The sequence below is a fragment of the Crinia signifera genome, chromosome 8, assembly GCF_055691185.1.
Source record: "Crinia signifera chromosome 8, ASM5569118v1, whole genome shotgun sequence".
Taxonomy (NCBI): Eukaryota; Metazoa; Chordata; class Amphibia; order Anura; family Myobatrachidae; genus Crinia; species Crinia signifera.
Window position 1 is genome coordinate 166,252,895 of NC_139224.1, and position 21,077 is coordinate 166,273,971.

General features: G+C 43.3%; 1 protein-coding gene across 2 annotated transcripts in view; it reads right to left on the minus strand.

Moving 5' to 3' along the window:
* Positions 1-594: 594 nt before the first annotated feature.
* The window catches only part of ITGB3BP (integrin subunit beta 3 binding protein), a 42,577-nt gene continuing 22,094 nt past the window's right edge, over positions 595-21,077 (minus strand). Inside the window, exons 5-8 of one of the 2 annotated variants that reach the window (XM_083157681.1) lie at positions 18,762-18,840; positions 12,850-12,943; positions 11,750-11,789; positions 595-724 (exon numbers count right to left, since the gene is read on the minus strand). In XM_083157681.1, the coding sequence (XP_083013807.1) occupies positions 11,752-11,789; positions 12,850-12,943; positions 18,762-18,840 (211 nt within the window). In that variant the 3' untranslated portion in view covers positions 595-724; positions 11,750-11,751. Of the gene's footprint in view, positions 725-4,331; positions 4,919-11,749; positions 11,790-12,849; positions 12,944-18,761; positions 18,841-21,077 lie in introns of those variants that run through there. The other variant, XM_083157680.1, reaches the window with a different exon arrangement.

Below are 21,077 nucleotides of genomic sequence, written 5' to 3' on the forward strand. Positions count from 1 at the left end.
TGCACTCATTGAGGCGAACGCAAAGATGAACGCAAGTCAGCTATATTTACTCCCCCAGTGACCGCCATTATTATCAGTGGCCAATCATGGTTGCAAGAGCGCATATGATAAACTGGTTTAGGTTACAAACTAGCTCTCAATGGAACCATCTCAGTAGTTGCATATGGGGTATTCAATCTGGGATTCCGACTGTTAGAGCGTCCCGGCAGTCGGAATCCCGGGCCATTTTTCGCTCATCTCGACTGTAACTCGACGGTCGGAATTTAATGTTCAGGCTGTCGAGTATAAAAAAGTGGTCGTGTTAACAAAAACAGCCAAGGATTGTCGAAAAATGGACGTGAATCCGACAATCCGCGGCTGTTTCCGACGGAAGTCGGATCTGTTTTTCGGTAATCTGCCGTCTATGCTGTTGTAAAGCAGCATTGAATAGGCGATGGGCGGTATTCCCGCAGGCAGAAATAGCGGCTGGGATTGAACACCGCCCATAATCTCACACAACTCCCCTTATGGCCCTATGGGCGAGTCCAGAGCTACCATAAGGCGCATCATACAATTACAACTCTTTCGAAAATTCATATTTATTAGCAATATTAAGCGGGTAATACCAAAGCAGCCGCGGCAATGAAAATAAGCCAACATTTTCCCGCTCGGAGCTGCGCTATATCTCCGGTAAACCACCGAGCCGAGTACTTCTCGCTTCCTATTTCGTGTTACATTTGCAGATCTTAAAAAAAAAGAAATAAATAAAGAAGGGGCATAAAAATTCCTGGGTAATATAAATCCAATCTCCGTCTAACTGTGCCAGAATTATTTTTTTTCCGCTTCAGCCTCAGTTAAAATCCTCCAGTCTATTCATTACCTGTCTTTTATAGTATTTTTATTTAATAAAACCTATTAGGGCTCCCATACAAATCTCTTTACTTATGCCTTTATCTTTTAACTGATCAATTTTTATACTGCTGACAACCCATCTTTAACATTTGCTCATTTAAAAATTCATAGTACACAAGATGTGTCTCCGAGGAGAGCGTCTATAAAATTTGTTGCAGCTGCCGAACGGGGAGGACGCGGTGATAGCCTATGACTAAATGCTTCATAGAAAATAAAATTTGTTTCTGTAGTAAGCAGAACTGTTTAAATGTTATTTATTTTTATGCTTCAAAGGAAATATATTGTGAAGTGCTGCATTGATTTAATACGCATCAATGTCTGTGTACACGCTACACGGGGAGAATTTATGAAACCTTTGCACAACTTCTTTAATTGAATTTTCCAAATCTCTCACCACACACAAATAATCAATATCTCCAGCAGTGAAAACCAGTCAGAATTATTACTGTCTTTCTTTTCAATTCTGTTGTCATCAGCACATACCTAGCACCTGGATATTTGTAATAACTGGCGAGGCAGAAGTGGATCCGTCTCTTCGACATTGGCGAGCGTCTCGTCAGGGCGATCTCACGACAGCTTGATCGGAATCGTTCCCCCCGCCGCTTTCGAGTTTGTGCATCGTTAGAAGGTTATTTACAAACGTGTTTAATTATTTGTGACAAATTAAAAGAGAACTTACTGTTTGCAAATCAATCCGTTGGTGGACGTTTTATTTTAAAAATATTGATTGTAAGCTCTTTGGGGCAGTGCCAGGTTCCGTTTGGCTTCTGAGCAGAGAAGCATTTATTTCTTACATTGGGAGACATTGTTCTGTAACATGTACTTATAGTACGTGTCGCGTTGAATGATATTATATCTGGGAGTGGGTTTTGCCAGGCTGAGCAGGCGCGTTTCATCAGAGAATCCGTTTCATCAGGGAATAGGGTTTTTCTGGCTTGACCATACCAATGAGATTTATTTGGAAGGCCAAATGGGGTTATGTTTGGTAATATGCAGAAAGGTAGAATGGTGGGAGATTCAGTTCCCGGTTATCCGCCCCCAAAGTGGTGACAGGGGCAGTTTGCAATAATGCATCTTTTGCCTTTTTTTTTTTACTTGTACCCCATAAAATTGTGCGGGATCTTATTACCCAATGTATACCAGCAAATTTGATTCAATGACTGAGGGACTCTTCTCATTGGACCTTGGTAGGGTTCTAGGTTGAGCAGATGGGGTCTCTTTGATGTCCATTAAATGTCTTGCTCTCTAAAAACTAGATGGGGGGGGGGGTGATTTGTGTACGCTAGGCATGCATGGTTCGGAGAACGTTTGACTTTAAAATCGTCCGCCTGTTTCGAAAAAGTGCTTTGAATGAATTTATGGTCGGAGTTTGGTCCTAGTCCCATCTTCTACAAATTTCTCCGGCTCTGCACTCCCAGTTCTCTAATGGTTCACTCCCCCATAAGACAGCCCTCGCAAAGGTGAACTTAACTCCTGGTATGTACCGATGTTCTTGCTTCACTTAAGTGTAGGTTTAAAAGTGATTTAGATCGGTATGGGTCATTCAGTTGAGTGTCTAGGTCGAAAGTCAAAAGGTCAACACAAGAAGGTTGACCTGCATTAAGCGGACACAAGCAAAATATCGGCAAGGAAAAAAGGTCAACCAGAGTTTTTCACCTTTTTGGTGTCTATTTCGACATAGACAATATATTAGGTTTGGGCCACACATTGCAGGGGTCCCCCGTAATTTAGGAACCAGCACCGGGCTCTTGGAGCAGGCCCTGGTTCCCAAAATACAGGGGACAAAATGAGTGGGGGACCCCTGTATTGAAGGGACCAGCACCGGGCTTCATTAGCAGGGGGTGCAATGCCTTAGCGAGGGGTCACACTTGACGGTCCCATGGCCAAAGCATTAGCCGACCTAGCCAGCCCAGGCTGGGAGATCTTTGGGAGGTGGGGCCCCCCAAAATAAAGCCCCCCCCCCCCCAGGGATATTTGATTTATCCGCATTCTCCCCTGGGGGCGGCAGCCTTTAAGCTCTTTTGCGTGGCCGTCGCCTCTTCAGGAGCTCCTCTTGGTGCCGGACTGCCTTCCCCATCTTGCGCTGGCTAATATAGCCAGCTCAAGGGGGCAGGGCAATGTTTGGGTGTGGCTGGGTAATTATCGAAGACTGCGCATGCGTACATCTGGTAGTGCGCATGCGTGAGGCCATCCAGTGATAAAAATCCAAGTTGATTGACAGGAAGCCTTCCTTTGAAGATGTTGCCCGTCCAGTTGGTGTCAGGGAAAATGCAGACATGCCCAGGCATATTCAAGGAGGGTGTGTAACGTCAGCTCCAACCCCAATCAGCCTGTTTCTATCGCAGACGAAGAGTAAGTCCTGGGCTACGCGCACTGGGAAATCATTTGATGGTGAGCGATTGCAAATGGAACCTGCAATATTTTTGCTATCCAATCGCAGCCTTGCACAGAGCGTGTTTTCAATCTGGCGGCGATCTGATTACTGGGCCCTGGAAATTAGCAGAGAACCGATCAGGTATAAATAATGTCCCAGGTCTTTTACATACAACTAATTCTCTTTAGGAAAGACATGAATGTATAATTAACATTATTTTATGTATTTTCTCAAAGATACATGTAAGCAGCTGAACTCGCGCCCTCGGTGCTATGAGGCAGCAATGCTAACCACTGCACCATGCGTGCTTTAGAATAAATGTCGTTGTTATCTGGTTTCCTTAATATTTCCCTTCTCCCCCCCAGACCTCAGCGGCTCGTCCGGTTCATCTGTCCTCAGTACTGTAATATAAATACTCGGCTTCCATACACTGTAATAGAATTGTGATCCCAGAACACAAACACAGAATCCACACAGACAAAAACACACCACTATACAGGAGTGGCCTCATATGTGGAACTACAAATCTCAGCACGCCCTGCCTTATGCCGGCCACACATCAGACCAACTTTCCTCCAACCATCCAACTAGTTGGTTGGATGGAATAAAAACCGGGTACTGGATTGAAGCAAATGTCATTTGTAATTAAGTCATTTGTTTCCAAAATTGGAAAATAGACAACAGCAGTCACTCAGACAATGTACTGTAGTTGGACCTATTTGATTTAAACAATTTCACTGAATGTTTTTGTCCATTCTCCTGAGTTTGTGAGCAAATTGCTTATTGGCGTTTGCCCCCCATACAGTACCAGATTTTCAGTTCAACCAACCAACTAGTTGGATGGTTGGAGGAAAGTTGGTCTGATGTGTGGCCAGCACTAGATTTAGCATGACCGAATAGAAAAACTGTGACAGGGAATGCTGGGATGTGTAGTTCCCACAGATGCTGGAGGGCTGCATGTTCAATTCCACATAAACTTGAAACGCAAAGTTTAATATTCCTTTGGGCATTTACAAAAATATTATAAAAATGTACAAAATGGTTTTATATTTGGTCATAAATTACATAAATTAAGGCTGGGAAACGCTATGATCTGTGAACATATTAGCTATATACAGATTAAAATATACTGGTCACGACAGGACATAGAGGCAGGAACCGGGGCACAGGACAATCCGGTCCTAGGCTTCAGGATGGCCGCATCCACTATGCGATTTTGCAGACGCTGTGTAATACAGGACCTGGTTCTGTTGCAAGCACGAAGACACTTTTATAAAGCATTACCTATTCAGGTCTAAAATCTATAATAAATATACCCCTTCCTCTGTGTGTATAATACAGTCAGCTCATCAGGAACCTCCTGTTTATGTATTAGTTGGGCTGTGGATGAGGTATCTTGCTGATTCCTAGTAAGACAATTGTCTGCATATGAGAACAGACTTCCCCAGTGTGTGTGGAGGATAAGCCCGCTTTAAGAGCATCCGCTTCTCCCCTGCTACCACCGCCGTCAGTGATCACAATGCCGCAGGGAAGACCGGTAACGTGCACTAGCGGTGCTTACGTGCAGGCGATTGGTGGCAAAAACAACTGCATTAGATTGTGTTACACACTGGGGATGTAATATTGCAGGTTGTCGTGGTAAATGGCCGAGTCCTGAAAGATAAAAAGAAAGCACATTACTTCTACAGTCCTACAATACGGATATGCTGCTTCCATTTTACTGTCCATTTAGTTGAACAGGACAAAATACAATCTAGTGATTAAACCAATACAAGGTAAAACAAATGGTGCAAAATGGGAAAAACCTCTACCAGGAACGAATACGAAGAACCATGTAGCCTGTGGGTCACATCCTGGTAATATCCTACCAGCAATATCTGTATATGTTCCCATAGGCACCTATAATGAAGATATACAGGCTGATGGATTGTGCGCGCGGAACTAAGGGGACTATCTACTAAGCTTAGGAGAGAGATAAAGTACTAACTGTCATTTTTTAAATGCAGGCTGTAACATGGCAGCTAGGAGCTCATTGGCGGGTATTCATGTATCGTTGTTATTTTGCCAGGTGAGAAAACTTCAATGATTCGCCAATCCGTATATATTTTTTTATTGGTCGATCAGCATGCCGAAAAATTTGGCATGTATTGAATACCCCCTAAATCTTTCTCCAAGGGGTTTATTTACTAAGATAGGATTTATGTTTGCAACCATCAGATTCTATTCATTATCTTCTAGAAGGTGCGAAAATAAGTAGATTCTGATTGGTTGTTATGGGCAACATCCCATTTTTAATAGCATTTCCATCTTATTAAATAAAGTCCCAAGGCTTAGTACACAGACCACTGCATATGCATATACTCGTCCCTATTCCAAACCATACGCACCTCTAATCTTATTGTCCTGGCGCACTTGTAGCATCTTAATTTGGATGCAAAATATACATTTGGGTAGCCCAGATACAGGGCTCAGTAACGGTAACGTAACATACATCCTGGCTGCCGGATATCACCCCACAATCCCATTGTATAATGAGTACACTAATCCACGTCCAGCTGGGTTGGCCATACCGGTCCTCAGGATCTACCAACAGTTCATGTGTCTCATGCAACCTGTGGGTCTATAGTAGGAATGAATGCAACAGGTTTGAAAATGTGACAGTTAGTAATGACTACAGCTGTGCACCAGCTGGGTGATCTGGGGAATGTGACAGTAATGACTACACCTGTGCACCAGCTAGGTGATCTGGGAAATGTGACAGTTAGTAATGACTACAGCTGTGTACCAGCTAGGTGATCTGGGAAATATGACAGTTAGTAAGGACTACAGTTGTGCACCAGCTAGGTGATCTGGGGAATGTGACAGTTAGTACTGACTGCACCTGTGCACCAGCTAGGTGATCTGGGGAATGTGACAGTTAGTAATGACTGCACCTGTGCACCAGCTAGGTGATCTGTGGAATGTAACAGTTAGTACTGACTGCACCTGTGCACCAGCTAGGTGATCTGGGGAATGTAACAGTTTGTGATGACTACACCTGTGCACCAGCTAGATGGTCTGGGAAATGTGACAGTGGGTAATGACTACAGCTGTGCATCAGCTATGCGATCTGGGGAATGTGACAGTTAGTAATGACTGCACCTGTGCACCAGCTAGGTGGTCTGGTGAATGTGACAGTTGGTAATGACTACAGCTGTGCACCATCTATGCGATCTGGGGAATGTGACAGTTAGTAATGACTACAGCTGTGCACCAGCTAGGTGAAAACATGGACCGTTGGTTGATCTGGAGGACCGGTTTGGCCACCCCTGATGCACATACACCCTATGTACCCCTACATTTGCCACTAATTGCTAAACATGTGATGCAACCCTTTAGGGAGGACTGTAGGTGCTGCACAGAGGAGACCACCGATGGAGAATTCATGCACCCTCTTCCCCCATGACAAGACATCAGAGAACCAGCGGCACGGCGTATCTGGCAGCTGCTTATTTTCTGTTGAAAAATATTTTGTTTACAGTAAATGCTGGTCATGGGCAGACAATGCTCCTGTCTCTGCCGCTTGTACAAGATAATGATATACTGGCCCCAGCATAATGGCCGCCATTCATGCAGTGATGTTCTCTATTAAGTTGTTTTAGGGAAAGCTTGTTCAAGTTAAGTAAATAAATTTCATGCCTTGCCATGTGACGATAATGTGACATTCTGACTCGAGCGAGCCACAGAACGGTCACGGGTTTAACATTTTTCCAGCGGAACTAATCCAAAGTAATCACGAATAAACCACATCCAAAAGTGCCTGTGAGCAGGCAGAACGCCAGCGCGGCCCGCTCGCATTTTCCCATCACCTTATGCATCCCCGGACACTTTTCTCATCAGAAAATCAAAGTGTCCCGTTTGTTCTTCCTTTAACATGGTCACGCATGCTGGCGAATATAAACTACATGTGCCCTCTTCAAATGGCTTATTTACGAAGCGGCCTATCGCTGCATGGGGGGGGGGTTGGGTATGGACCTACAAAGGTTTGCTATCCAACGATGGTTAAAAAAGCACTGGGGTCTGTTGGTTGGGCCTGCACCTACATCCCACTTTTCAAGACCCAGGACTGGTTCTACAGATTAGCAGAATCTTAGGTTATTAAACGTGCAAATACAATTACAATATAAAATTTGAACAGCATAAAAACATTTGTTCAAATTGTATAATTAAATACTACACTATTTTGAAAAACGCTCTCCATTCCTTTTCCGGGCTAAAACAATCCCTACGAGGTATCGGGTGTATAACTAGCTCCGGTGGAGGGAATTACACCACCCGTATTTTTATACGATTCCATATAACACTTGTTATATTAGGGGTGAGGACACTTTGGTAGCATTCCCATCCATAATCCGCTTTTTGAGTGTTTTGCGGAATCCACATAGATTCTCAACCACACTTTTTTTTCATAACAATTTATTCAAACTTATCATGTGATGGGGAATTCCTGTTTTACCCATCCATGTCGCTGTTGGAAACAAGACACCGGGGTCTCATCTTATGAGGCACCAGATGAGCACATTCTAAACAGGAGTTTGATATGTTTATTTGTTGGCAGGATCAACTAGTTTCTATTATTCTGGTGTGGGTAGAATTATCGGTTAAAGTTAATTTCATAACACACGGCGTTTGAATTGTGAGTTTCATTTTCTAGTGCAGTGGTTCCAAACTTGGTCCTCACAGGTCCAGGTCACCCGGTAGTTGCACAGGTGCACTCATCACTCATGGACACATTTCCCAGGTCAACCAGCAGGTGCACTCCCTCACGGGCACATTTCCCAGGTCACCTAGCAGGAGTGCAGGTGTACTCATTACTCACTGACACATTTCCCAGGTCATCTAGCAGGTGCACAGGTGCACTCATCACTCATGGACACATATCCCAGGTCACCTGGCAGGTACACAGGTGTACTCATTACTCACTGACACATTTCCCAGGTCACCTGGCAGGTACACAGGTGTACTCCCCACTGGCGGGCACATTTCCCAAGTCACCTAGCAACAGTACAGGTGTACTAATTACTCACTGACATTCCCCAGGTCACCCGGCAGGCGCACTGGTGTACTCCTCACACATTTCACGCGATCCACAGGTGGAGCTAATTTTTTAACTTGCAATTCTGACATGGAAAACGTGAGCCCAAGGACAGAGTTTGGGAAGGTTTTTGTTTTTTATGTATCTTCTGAAATCCAGGAAGCGAACAAGAAGAAAACAATCCAATGTAAAAATGTAAACCGTACAGATACGCTGCTGAAGCATTTTCTTCGGATACTCCTGTATTTCGAAGGTTGTCCTTCGTTCTATTACCTATCTCTGAATAACGCAGCCTTAGACGGCCTTCATTTTCTCACCCAATGTTTTTCATTTAAATTATATTATTGCGCTATACCTGTGCACCCAGCTTCTAAATCCGTCCGTGCCTGCAAAGCGTTAAAAACCGGCAAGACAGAGTTGGCTCCGGAACGTTCCTCGTCGCCCAGGAGTCGTAAATTCTGGGCCGGTTCTTGAAAACGAAGCAAAATGGAAATAAATATTGGATTGTGTGTTAAAGTGCTGGAATCGACAAAAGTTGCAGCTGTGTCCAAATTCTTTTTCCATAAGTTTTCGGCAACAAGGCTGCGACTGACAGGGGCCGGTTCCTGCAAACACTGCGTCTGCCTGAATTTCCTGGGCAAGGTTATGCCGCTCAAGGGTCATGATGAATGCCCTGCACTTGTCTCCGGAGCAGGTTATAACTCCATCTTAACGGCTGCTAAATCACGGATCCCCGGCTGATCCTCGCAGCTCCTGCCATGCGCATAGACAGGGGCAGAGAGCTGCCCCAACAAGTGCTGAGAGTATGCAGGAAACTGCAGCCGCTTGCATTACAATAAGCGGAATGTTTGCCCTGCAGGGGGCGCCCATTCACCTCCTCCTGACCATCGACACGCAACACCTTAGAGGAGGCCGGCGGCCCAGCAGGTAGAGTTTACTTAGCTGTTTTAAAGCACCACAACACAGAAACCGAAATGCAACTATTTGTCAGACCAATTTAAATGTGGCAGCGTACGTGTGAATGGAAACGAGTTTTCCGGTTTGGTTTGTTTTCTATTTTGTATATAGAAAACTACATTAGAACATTGACAGTGTGTTAATTTAAGATAATAAAGTGAACTGAGAAAAGTACCAACCAGCCAGCCCCTAACTGTCATTGTTCAAACACACAGCCTGTAACGTCATAGTTAGGAGCCAAGTGGCAGGTACTTTGGGGCAGATTTATTACCTCTGTGGTGTTATAAAGTGGCTGGTACTTTATCGCTGGGCAGTCTGCTCCTAACTGTCAAGTCACAGGCTGGGTTTGAAAAAGACAGCCAGGAGCTGATTGGCAGGTGATAAAGTACCAGCACATTATCACTTCACCGAGCATAATTGATATGCCCCTTTATCTCTCTCCACGGCGTAGTACATAGATCCCTTAATCTCGCTTCACTTCATCACTTTCCAATGCTTAGTAAATAGACCAAATATAAATATGTGCTGAAAATCCCAGCATCGCTCACATTTGTTATATAAATTCAAACAAAAATGTGTAAAAAAGGATTCGATTTCCTATATAAAAGATAACATTACAGGTCATTATGGTGAATATTAATGTGTGCATGGCAGTTTTCACACCTGTTTCGACAAATTCCCATGGAACTCAAAAGGTTAAGGTCATTTTTGGTATTTTTAGTACTTGGACCATTTTAGGAATACGATCACTAACCGCTGTTAATAAGGAAACCAGCACTAATGATGACACACCGGGATTAGTAACGTCGCTGGGTCCTAGCAGTCTGTTGTTGCTTCCTCCAAATGAATACGGACTCCAAGTACTAAAAACTTCTGCCTCCCTAGTGTGCCGGCAACAGATGTACTGGCACAAGAAGGGGCAGGAGGTGGAAGCGGACTGTTCAGGCCTTGTAGGACAGACCAGCAGGTGCCACCAGCAGGATGTTTGTATATACAGGGGGGGGAGTATTTTAGGACGAGAAAAGACTTCCCCATTTAGCATTTAGCGCAAGATTCCCAGCATGAAAGAATCGGACTAGACAGAGTTTGGAGCAGAGAAATAAGTGCAGGGTCCAGTGGTCCCTTAACTATGCAGTCACATAGGGGGCAGGGGGGGGGGGGGGGGGTGATGACATATTTGGGTGGAAAAGACCCTTACTTTTATTATAACGGTTTAGGCTGGCTCTTAAATAAACACATGTGAGAGTCCTGCACGGAACAATACAAAGATGGGTTCTGTTAATTTGCATTAATTTCCTGGAAATAAAACCATATACATTATGTGTAACGCTTATTGTCCCTTTAGGTTTCTCCTTGGTACAGCATATTATCATTATTATTATTAATTACTTGTATTTTACTTATACAGCAGGGTAAGGCCCTGTCACTTTACCAGTGGATGTATAATTTTATTTATTTACAGTTTCTTATATAGCGCAGCAGATTCCGTTGCCCTTTACAAATGTTAACAACACTAAAAGAACAAACTAGGTAAAACAGAGACATAGAGGTTGGAGGTCCCTGCTGCAAGCTTACAATCTATCATCCACAAACTTTAATGAGACAGCACCCCTTTGTGGCCAGATCTTCATGAAGACAGTCAGACTGTTCTTATTGAAGGTACGGAGGGGATGATTTATTAAAGCCCTTAACTTCAGCAAACTTTGGCGTTTACCCCCTCTCACATGCAATAAGGAGCAACGCTTTTGGGCAGCATGGACGGTGTAATGGTTAGCATTACTGCCTCACAGCACTGAGATCATGGGCTCCATTCCGACCATGGCTCTAACTGTGCAGAGTTTGTATATTCTCCCCGTGCTTGTTTGGGTTTACTCTGGGTGCTCCAGTTTCCCCCACAATTCCAAAATATACTGGTAGGTTAATTGGCTCCCAACAAAATTAACCCAAAAATATTTGTGTGTGCGTGTACATGTGGTAGGGATTATAGATTGTAAGCTCCAGTGGGGCAGGGACTGATGTGAATGTTTACATATTCTCTGTACAGCACTGCGGAATATGTGTGCGCTATATAAATAACTGGTAATAAATAAATAACTAAAGCTGGGTTTAAGAAAATAAACTCCATCACTATTATTTAAATTAGTCACTTTTTTTTAGAAAATCTATTTTAATACAATGTGAGCACCCTTGAGGGTCCAGGGCTGGCGAGATTGCCAGCGTTGACTTAGTGCGTACACTGTTGTATTTGCCTGAATCGCTGAGGTGGTCACAGAACAGATGCAAAATCCGAGTCCCAGGGAACATTCTTACATATAAAATTTGGAGACGTTAAACGTTGCGAAGTTGGGTATCTAGTGGTCACACATTTATATTACTTTGGCAAAGATACCAGATGATTGTAGCAGCGATAAGTCACCATACATTGTAATAAATCTGCACAGGCGAATACTTACCGCTAGCTATTCTGTATTTTCAGTTTCCTTACTTCGCATACTAAAAATATAAAAACAACTTATTATAATACATGTCTGAAATTAAACTGTTTTATTAACTGTACGGTCACGAAATGAATACTCTGCCGAACACAATAGATTCTGGGGCCTGCATATATACCGGAGTCTATACTATTATAACACACGGATAACCGGTTGTCCTAAAAATCTCAGCGACCTCAAACATCCAGCGACTTCTCCTTTACAGACTGAAGGACACGTGAACAGTTACACTCTTAATTTGATACAGAAATGTAGAATTTCCTGCACGTTCCCCCAAATCTTCAGCCTCACATGGCAGTCTATAAAGAAGGGTCCTTTGTGTTCTTGTGTGTGCGTGTGGGGAGAACGACACTCTTCTGCACAAATTGGGCTAAGTATAGACGTTCACTAATTACATTATATATCTCAACCATAATGAGAAGACTCATGGAGAATATATATATATATATATATATATATATATATATATATATATATATATATATATATATATATATATATATATATATATATATATATATATATATATATATATATATCCACCCATTAATCCAGACACGCTACGTGGCCAGACTTCCTATGAAGTCTGTAGGTATCCCCCCAAAATCATTGGTCCCCGTTACATACTTATGTATGAAGCAGTGATAAGGGAGGGAGAAGTGAGCCAAAGGAGGTGGCGCATGGCAACCAATCAGCACTGAAGTAACATCTAGAATTTGCATACTATAAAATTATACAGAGCAGCTGATTGGTTGCCACAGTCCACTTCTGCTTTGGCTCACTTCTCCTCCCTTATCACTGCTTCATACATCTACCCCATAGATAGGAAACCTAGTAGCCAAGGTGCCCTTTACCCCACTCTGAAGCCAGATAGAAGCGGCCTTAAGTCTTTGCTTCTGGAACTCTATATTCTCCTGACAGACGCTACGAATGCCAGCTTCCCAATAATACACAGGTTGACTCCTGATTATCTGGCATTTTCCTGTGTGTCCAGCTCACATGGGGAGGGGGGGGGGGAATAGGGACCTGGTGAGTTATAGAGTGCTTGTTTCCCTTACTCAGAACTTTCGCTCTCTGCACCTCCGTCTGTAGAACTAGTGCCGGATGCTCGGATCCAGTGACATTTCCCAGCTCACTGCTGCCCTCTAGAGCCTGGAAAAGATAAAATCGGTCAGTGGGATTGGTAACAAAGTCCCAGCATAATGACTGTGGCCGGGCTCCTAATGTATAAACGACGGCGGTTCATTCTCCCGGTAGGCCGCCTCCCCCCCCCCCCCCCCTAACACTGTAATTACTAAGTCAGAAGGATTCCAGGGTACGTTGCACTTGATACATTTTCTGTGTGTTTATATGGCCTATAAAAGAGGAGGCAAACATTAAAACAAATGGATTTGGATAGGTCAAAGATTTCCGGGGAATAAATATTGCTCAATCTTCCTTTCAAGATGTAAATAAAAGTCTGAGCAATGTCATAAACGGCTAATTACCTTATTAGTGCAATAAGATCGTTAGGGTATTATATACAATGTATCACGGACTATATGTAACTACACCGTTCTCAGAAGTCAGATCAGGATGATAGATCGACGGTATGCGTCGACACGCATTGGGTTGAGTGCTGAAAGTCGACAGGTCTTAGGTGAAATAGGTTGACATGGGTAAGGTCGATAGGTTTGGAAGGTCGACACAAGCTTTAGGTCAACAAATGGGAAGCTCGACAGTCAAAAGGTCGACATGAGGTTTTCACATTTTTTGGCCGGGATGTTGACACAGTCGACATGGACACTTCCAAAGTGTACCAGTACACTCACTATACTTTGGACACGGTGCCTCACTGCACGCGGCACACGATTATATTCTCCTGCCACACCATGGTGGATGGTAGGGCATGAAATAACGTCCGTTGGCACGTCGGCTAAAAAAAAACACACACATGAAAAACGCATGTCGACATTCCCATTGTCGAACAAATGTATGTTGACCTAATGACTATATCCCAGACCTGCAGTGTCTAGTGTCGACGCTGGCAAAAGGTGAACATGCACAAGCAAAAGGTCCATATGGCAATAGTCGACACATGAATAGGTCAACAGGAGTTTTTTCACGATTTTTACACTAATTACACCAATTGGGGGTGGGGGTCATGTTGACACTGTCACAGAAACCCTTGAAAAACTCATGTCAACCTTTTCATGTGTCGACATGACCCCCACCCCCAATTAGTGACACTTGTCAATGTCGACCTTTTCTCTAGCTTGACCTATTGAATGTCAACCTTTTGGTGTCGACCTTTGTATCTTACATATTACCAACATAGTCACAACTAGTTACCGGCCCGTCAATATGACGGAACAACATAGCAGGAATGTCAGAGCCAGCGGCTGCGCGCACCCGAACAGAGCAACGCTTGAATTGTTATGTTGGGCGCCATCTAGTGGCCACCGGTGTGCACAGCACTTGAATTCCCCCCAAAGAGGTGAAGAGCAGTATATATAAAAAAGAAAAAAGTCCAAATCATAAAGAAAAAAATATACAATAGACAATTCATAATTAAAATGAAAGTAATTTATCACACGCGCACATGTACATTATCTATATAATAAGTTGAAGAGTGTGTGTGCGTGTCCGTCGCATTGCGGACACACCGTGGCAGTCAGAGACACCAAATTCAGCAACAAGATACCTCTGGACCCGGTGGTGTACACCTCGAAGCCGTTTTTTGGGAAATTTCACTTAGAAATTTAAAAAACACCAAGTTTTAATTTCCCTTCATCGATGGATCGACGACCTGGGAAACCGTGGACGAAGGAACAACTCCACACCTGATTTCATTGCTGTCATTGAGTATGACAGAAACATTCTAACATTATGGTGAAGGCTTTTAACAATTAGGAAATAATTGAGGATATACATAGACCACACATAACACACACACACGTACACATTGTATACACACACACACACACACACACACACACAGTACACCACATAGCACACAACACACACATTTATACGTAGAGCACCTCACACTCTTACACATTGGACAGACACACACACACACACACACACACACACACAACACACCACATGCAGTACAATACAAATCCATACACACTACAACACACACCCAAAAACAGTACAACAAACACACAGAACACACACACTTAAACATTGCCAGGATACGCACACAACACTACACTTATTTATTTATTTATTTGCAGTTTCTTATATAGCGCAGCAGATTCCGTTGCGCTTTACAATAGTAAACAGTGATAAAACAAACTGGGTAACAACAGACAGACATGGAGGTAGGAGGGCCCTGCTGCAAGCTTACAATCTATAGGGATATAGGAGGAAACACAAGGACAGGCACCAGTAATAGCATAGCAGTCCCAACAAGTTACAAGTCCAGAAGGGAAGCTATATAATACATAAGTGCCTCAGAGGGTTATGCGTGTAGAACTTAAATATGATAGGCTTGCCTGAAGAGGTGAGTTTTCAGGGAACGCTTGAAAGTTTGGAGGCTAGCGGAGAGTCTAATTGTGCATGGAAGGGCATTCCATAGGATGGGAGCAGCCCGATGAAAGTCCTGTAATAGTGAATGGGAGCTAGTGATCCGCTCAGATGAGAGACGCAAATCTTGTGCAGAGCGGAGTGGTCGAGATGGGAGATATTGTGTGATAAGTGCAGAGATATATGCTGGTGCAGTATGGTTAATAGCTTTATATGCAAGTAGAAGTGTTTTATATTGAATACGGTAATATACAGGCAACCAATGGAGGGACTGGCAGAGCGGATCAGCAGACGATGAGCGTCTTGCAAGGAAGATCAGCCTAGCAGCAGCATTTAAAATGGATTGCAGTGGTGAGAGTCTGTTCTTGGGAAGTCCAGTTAGGAGACTATTGCAATAATCAATGCGGGATATAATGAGTGCATGGATAAGAGATTTAGTAGTGTCTTGTGTGAGATACGGTCGTATTTTGGATATGTTTTTTAGATGCATGTAACATGATTTGGAGACAGATTGAATGTGGGGAACAAAGGACAGGTCAGAGTCGAGGGTGACCCCTAAGCAACGAGCTTGTTGGGTAGGGTAGATTGTCGAGTTGTCAACAGTGATGGAGATATCAGGATGGTAACTGTTCTTAGTTGGCGGGAATATAACACACATATATACGTAGCACACCTCACAAATTTACACATTCGGCAGATACACACAACACACACACATAACACACCACTCACAGTACAACACACACCCACATTCACTACAACACACACCCAAAAACAGTACAATACACAGAACACACACACACTTAAACATTGCACAGATACACACAGCACACTACACACACAGATTTATACATAGCACACCTTACGCACTTACACATAGGGCAGATACACACACACACACACACACACATAACATACCTCTAACAGCACAAAACACCCACATTCACCACACACACCCAAAAAAACAGTACAACACACACACTTAAACATTGCACACACAAAGACACAACACACACATACTGTATATACATAGCACACCTCACACACTTACGCACAATACATTAGGTACACTACAACACACACAAAAACAGTACAACACAAACACACAGAACACAAAAAATAATCTGCCGTTTATTTAACAGTCTGTACCGGCAAATAAAAATTGTACCTAATGTACCGTTTCTACTTTGTTCCCCATATCCGTCTCTCCAGTCCCCCAGCCTGCCACTGCACTCCCCGTCCGGTTGCACTAAGAAATCTTTGTCCTGGCCAATGCACCCATTGATCAAAATAAAGTGGGTACACTGCACTCACCCTGTTATTCAGTTGGATATCAGGCACTGCTCTGCCTTAAGGGTTTCCCAGACTCTTTTGGTTCATAGATAATGTTTGGTCGATGGGCATGAGCGCTGCATGCATTTGTTTGAATGTTATGAGTGTAAGAAGTTGAAGAATCAGACTGAGATGAAGATTTGTCACGTTATAGTGTACAATTTACTCAATAAATTGTGAAATAAATATGTGTACATAGAAGTACAATAAAAAATAAATTCTGATTCAAACTGATTATTGTTTGGATGGTGGTGGGTTGCGAAACAAATCTATAGGTGGAGGGGGTATGGATATTGTGGGCATAATAATTGGTGTTTGGTACACCTACAGGGGGTCCCCAGTTGATGAGAAATTTTCACTACAGTGTCACCGTAGTGGGATTTCCAATTGGGGTTCAGTTGGTCTTTTAGGGACTCCTTTACAATCCCGTTGGTCTCTTCTCCTGGAGCCTACGGTCTCCCTCAGTGATTGACTATCATTAAGGGAGACCGTAAGCTCAAGGAGAAGAGACCTACAGGATTGTAAAGGGTCCCTAAAAGACCACCTGGACCCCAATTGGGAATCCCCCTATGGTGACACTGTGACCGTGACACTGTAGTGAAAATCCCATCAATTGAGGGCCCCCTGTAGGTGTAACAAACACCAATTCTGCCCACAATATCCATACCCCCACCTATAGATTTGTTTCACAACCCACCCCATCCAAACAATTATCAGTTTGAATCAGAACTTATTTTTTAATCCTACTTTCATTTTTTTGATTGTACTTCTATGTACACTTACATTTTTTTTTTACGATTTAGTGAGTAAATTGTACACTTTGTAACATGGCAATTCTTTTTCTCAGTCTTATTCTTCAACTTCTTACACTCAAACCTTATCAATGCACCCATTGATGATTGTGATGGCTGGATCAGTGGATTGGCCCGGCGGGTGTAGGGAAGAATTTGGCCCATTGCACCCATTACAGTGGTGCAGGTAGCGTGCGTCGTGTCATGACATCATGTGGTCAGGTCCGTGGACCTGCTCCCACACTCAGGGGCTGCCCCACTGTTTGGTAGAGATGCCCGGTGCATGTGCTTTACAGATCCCCAGACCTCAGAGACTGCTGCAGGTTCGGTAAGGGGAGTGGGCAGTGGCAGGGAGCAGTGAATTTTTAATTAATTATGGCGCGGTAAGTAACGCCCACCCCGGTCCCCACGCACTCAGCGCCTGTAATTACACACCCTAGAAACTGTACAATTTGAAAGTATAGAAATGGAGGTGTGGCCACGTCCCTTTCTGATTTTGTACCGATTTCTGACCCTCAGATGTTGGAGGACATGTCATACAGTAGGTGCTAAATCTCAGGAGTGGATGTGGAATTCATCAACACATACAAGTTATCAACTCAGGAGCGTTGTGTTTCAAACAACAACACCACACCTGATTTCATTGCCGTCATTGAGTATCAATGCAAACACATTCTAACATTATGGTGGAATCTATAACAAATTACAATCTTAGGTCTTTGGCACAGCATACTGTAAGATGACATTTTTCAGCAATTTTGGAAATAAAGAAACCCCAAGTTTTCGAGAGAGAGAGAGAGAGAGAGAGAGAGAGAGAGAGAGAGAGAGAGAGAGAGAGAGAGAGAGAGAGAGAGAGAGAGAGAGAGAGAGAGAGAGAGAAGAGAGAGAGAGAGAGAGAGAGAGAGAGAGAGAGAGAGAGAGAGAGAGAGAGAGAGAGAGAACACTTTGTAAGGAACCTTGGTGAACTGAAGCCGTGTCCTCTATGCTGCCCGGCACAGTTGTTCTCTCTAATCTTAGTACATAATACCATTCTCCAGCTCCGCGATAATCTTCTGGGAACGGCGCAGATTTCATTCTGCATAAATATTTTGTCCTAACCCTGGACTTAGAAATGCAGAAACCACCCAGCGTGCGGAGAGGGACTCACACGGACACGGCCGCTGTAAATGTCACAGCATGTGTTATTAACTGCTAAGACACATTAAACCAGCTCCAACCTAAATTAGGTAAACAGAAGCACACATGGCGGGATGCATTACACTGCCTGCTCGGCAGTTCTGGGGCGCTCGGCCTGGCTGCGCGTTCCTGGCCAGGAATTATGGGACAAGACTAACCTGCAGATTCTTCAGTTCCTGTCTCATGTTCACAAAGGCTTCCAATGATTCCTCAACTCGCGAAAACAGCTCCAGGAGCCTTAAAATAAATAAGAACAATTGTAACGTTTCGTCTTCCTCTCTGTGCCAGCGCTGGGCTGCCGACGCATTCCTGCTAATCACGGGGATTGATGCGGTCATGAAAGGGAGACGCGGATCCCATTGTTACCAGTTGGCAGCGTTTAAAAACAACAACAAAAACAAAAAAAAAACAGTGTTCACTTCTTTGGGAATGAGACGTTCCCAGGGGTTGATTTACGACTCTTTAAAGCTCACAAATGGTGCAGTTGCCTATAGCAACCAATCGTATTCGGTCTAATAGTTTATGGAATTATAGTTAGAATCAGGCTGGTTGCTCCAGGCAACATCAGCAGCTTTCATGTATAGGAAGTTTAATAAATCTACCCTGGGGTACTTAAAATTCAGGATACGGGGACATCATTTTCTTTGCATATGAAAACCAGAGAAAAAACTATTTGCATATTGGCCTATTTAGGTTAAGGTACATGGTTTAAAAAAGGGACACACAAAGGTCTACATTTCCCCGGCTATTACATTCCACAATATCTTTCCATTACATCTTGTTGCTTGGGATCTTTATCCGAGTGAACTAAACCAATGCAGTAACGTTCACACTCTCATACACCACAGACTAAAGGAGGCTGGGAAGGTGAACCAGATCAGAGAGGTACTAAATCTGCCTTGCATCAACTAAGACTCCATAAACTCCTCTAGCAATCCTATGGGACAGGGGGAAAACCACAACTAACATTTCCAGAGAGGTGTCCGATTGGCTACAAGATTTTATTGTGACTATTAGATTCATCCAGCCTATCCAATTAGCCCCGATAACCCGGAGCGAGACATCGCTTATCAGGGATTTTTTCTCACCTGCCTCAGGCGAAACGAAATCCTAGAGAGCAACCTAATTTTCGAGCAAAAACTGGACTACGACAGTGAAAGGTCACGTTTCCCTAAAAAAAAAAAATCTTTTTGGTCCGGTAAAAAAACCTTCGAAAAAAACTTTTTTTTTTTTTTTTTTTTTTGCTCCCGATATTTTTTTTTTTACCCTTGGTAATAAACAGGGAAAATGTTAAAAATAAATCATATCAAGGCCTAATAACTTTGGGTCGCTAATGTTAGTTAGCATTAAAACATGAATGACAAAGGTTCATACATAGCAATGTTAGTACAGGTTGAGTATCCCGTATCCGAATTATTCCCAAAACCGTGGTTTTTTTGGAATTAGAATTATTTTTTTACCCCCCTAACCCCTTTTTTTTTTATTTACTTACCAAGTCCCCCGGCGTCCACGGCAGGTCTTCAGCATCCTCTCCGTCATCTCGAGCGGTCCCAGGAGTGCATTGCGTGATTGTGTGCGCGCGCACCGGTGACGTCACGGCACGCCTGGGAACTCGCGCAACGCACTCCTGGGACCGCTGGAGATGCCGGAGACGGTGCTGGAGGCCTGATGTGGACAAAGTGGATGCTGAGGGACCATCGGGGTACCACCAGGGGACAGGTAAGTATGTTTTTTAAAAAAATATTCCAAAATCTGGAAAAATCCCTTATCCAGAATGCTCGTGGTCCCGAGCATTTCGGATAAGGGATACTCAACCTGTATTAATGTAATGAGCACAATTACTATTTTTAAACAATAAAAACATTAATGCAAACAAATTAAAAAATAGTAAAAAATAAATGGGGTTTAAACAAAAAATTAAATAATTGCTATGAAATGGAGCAATCACACTTAAATATTTGGAAAGTGGTCCGATTTTTTTTTAAAAAGGGACATGGCAGCCTGAGAACAGAAATGATGGCATACACCACAGTCTATCATAATACATATTGGGGGTGATTATGGTTTGCTTAGTAAGCTGCGAAGATCTTGTCAGGGCATTTATTCAATGCATGTGTCGTTATTATGGCTTTATCAGGGCCGTAAATGATCATACGAGCCGCCCGCCCTGCTCATTGGAAAGCACACGGGTGTCCTGGGAGGCTAAAGCCACCGGCAGACCCCCAACCAAACTTTACTGCTTTGTTTGGCAATGCCTGATCCATTTCACAGCACTTTGGACCAAAAAAAAAAAAAAAAAAAAAAAAACACCCCAAAATGCAAGGCTCCGCCCAGATTGGTTAAAATATTGCCTCTTTCAGGGTTTTTAGTGCATTGGGGCAGGTGAGAAATATGCTATTCTGCCCCCGATTACCTTCTCCTATACTTCATATAATACTTTATACCATGTATTTGCCTCTATAGCTGCTGCTAAT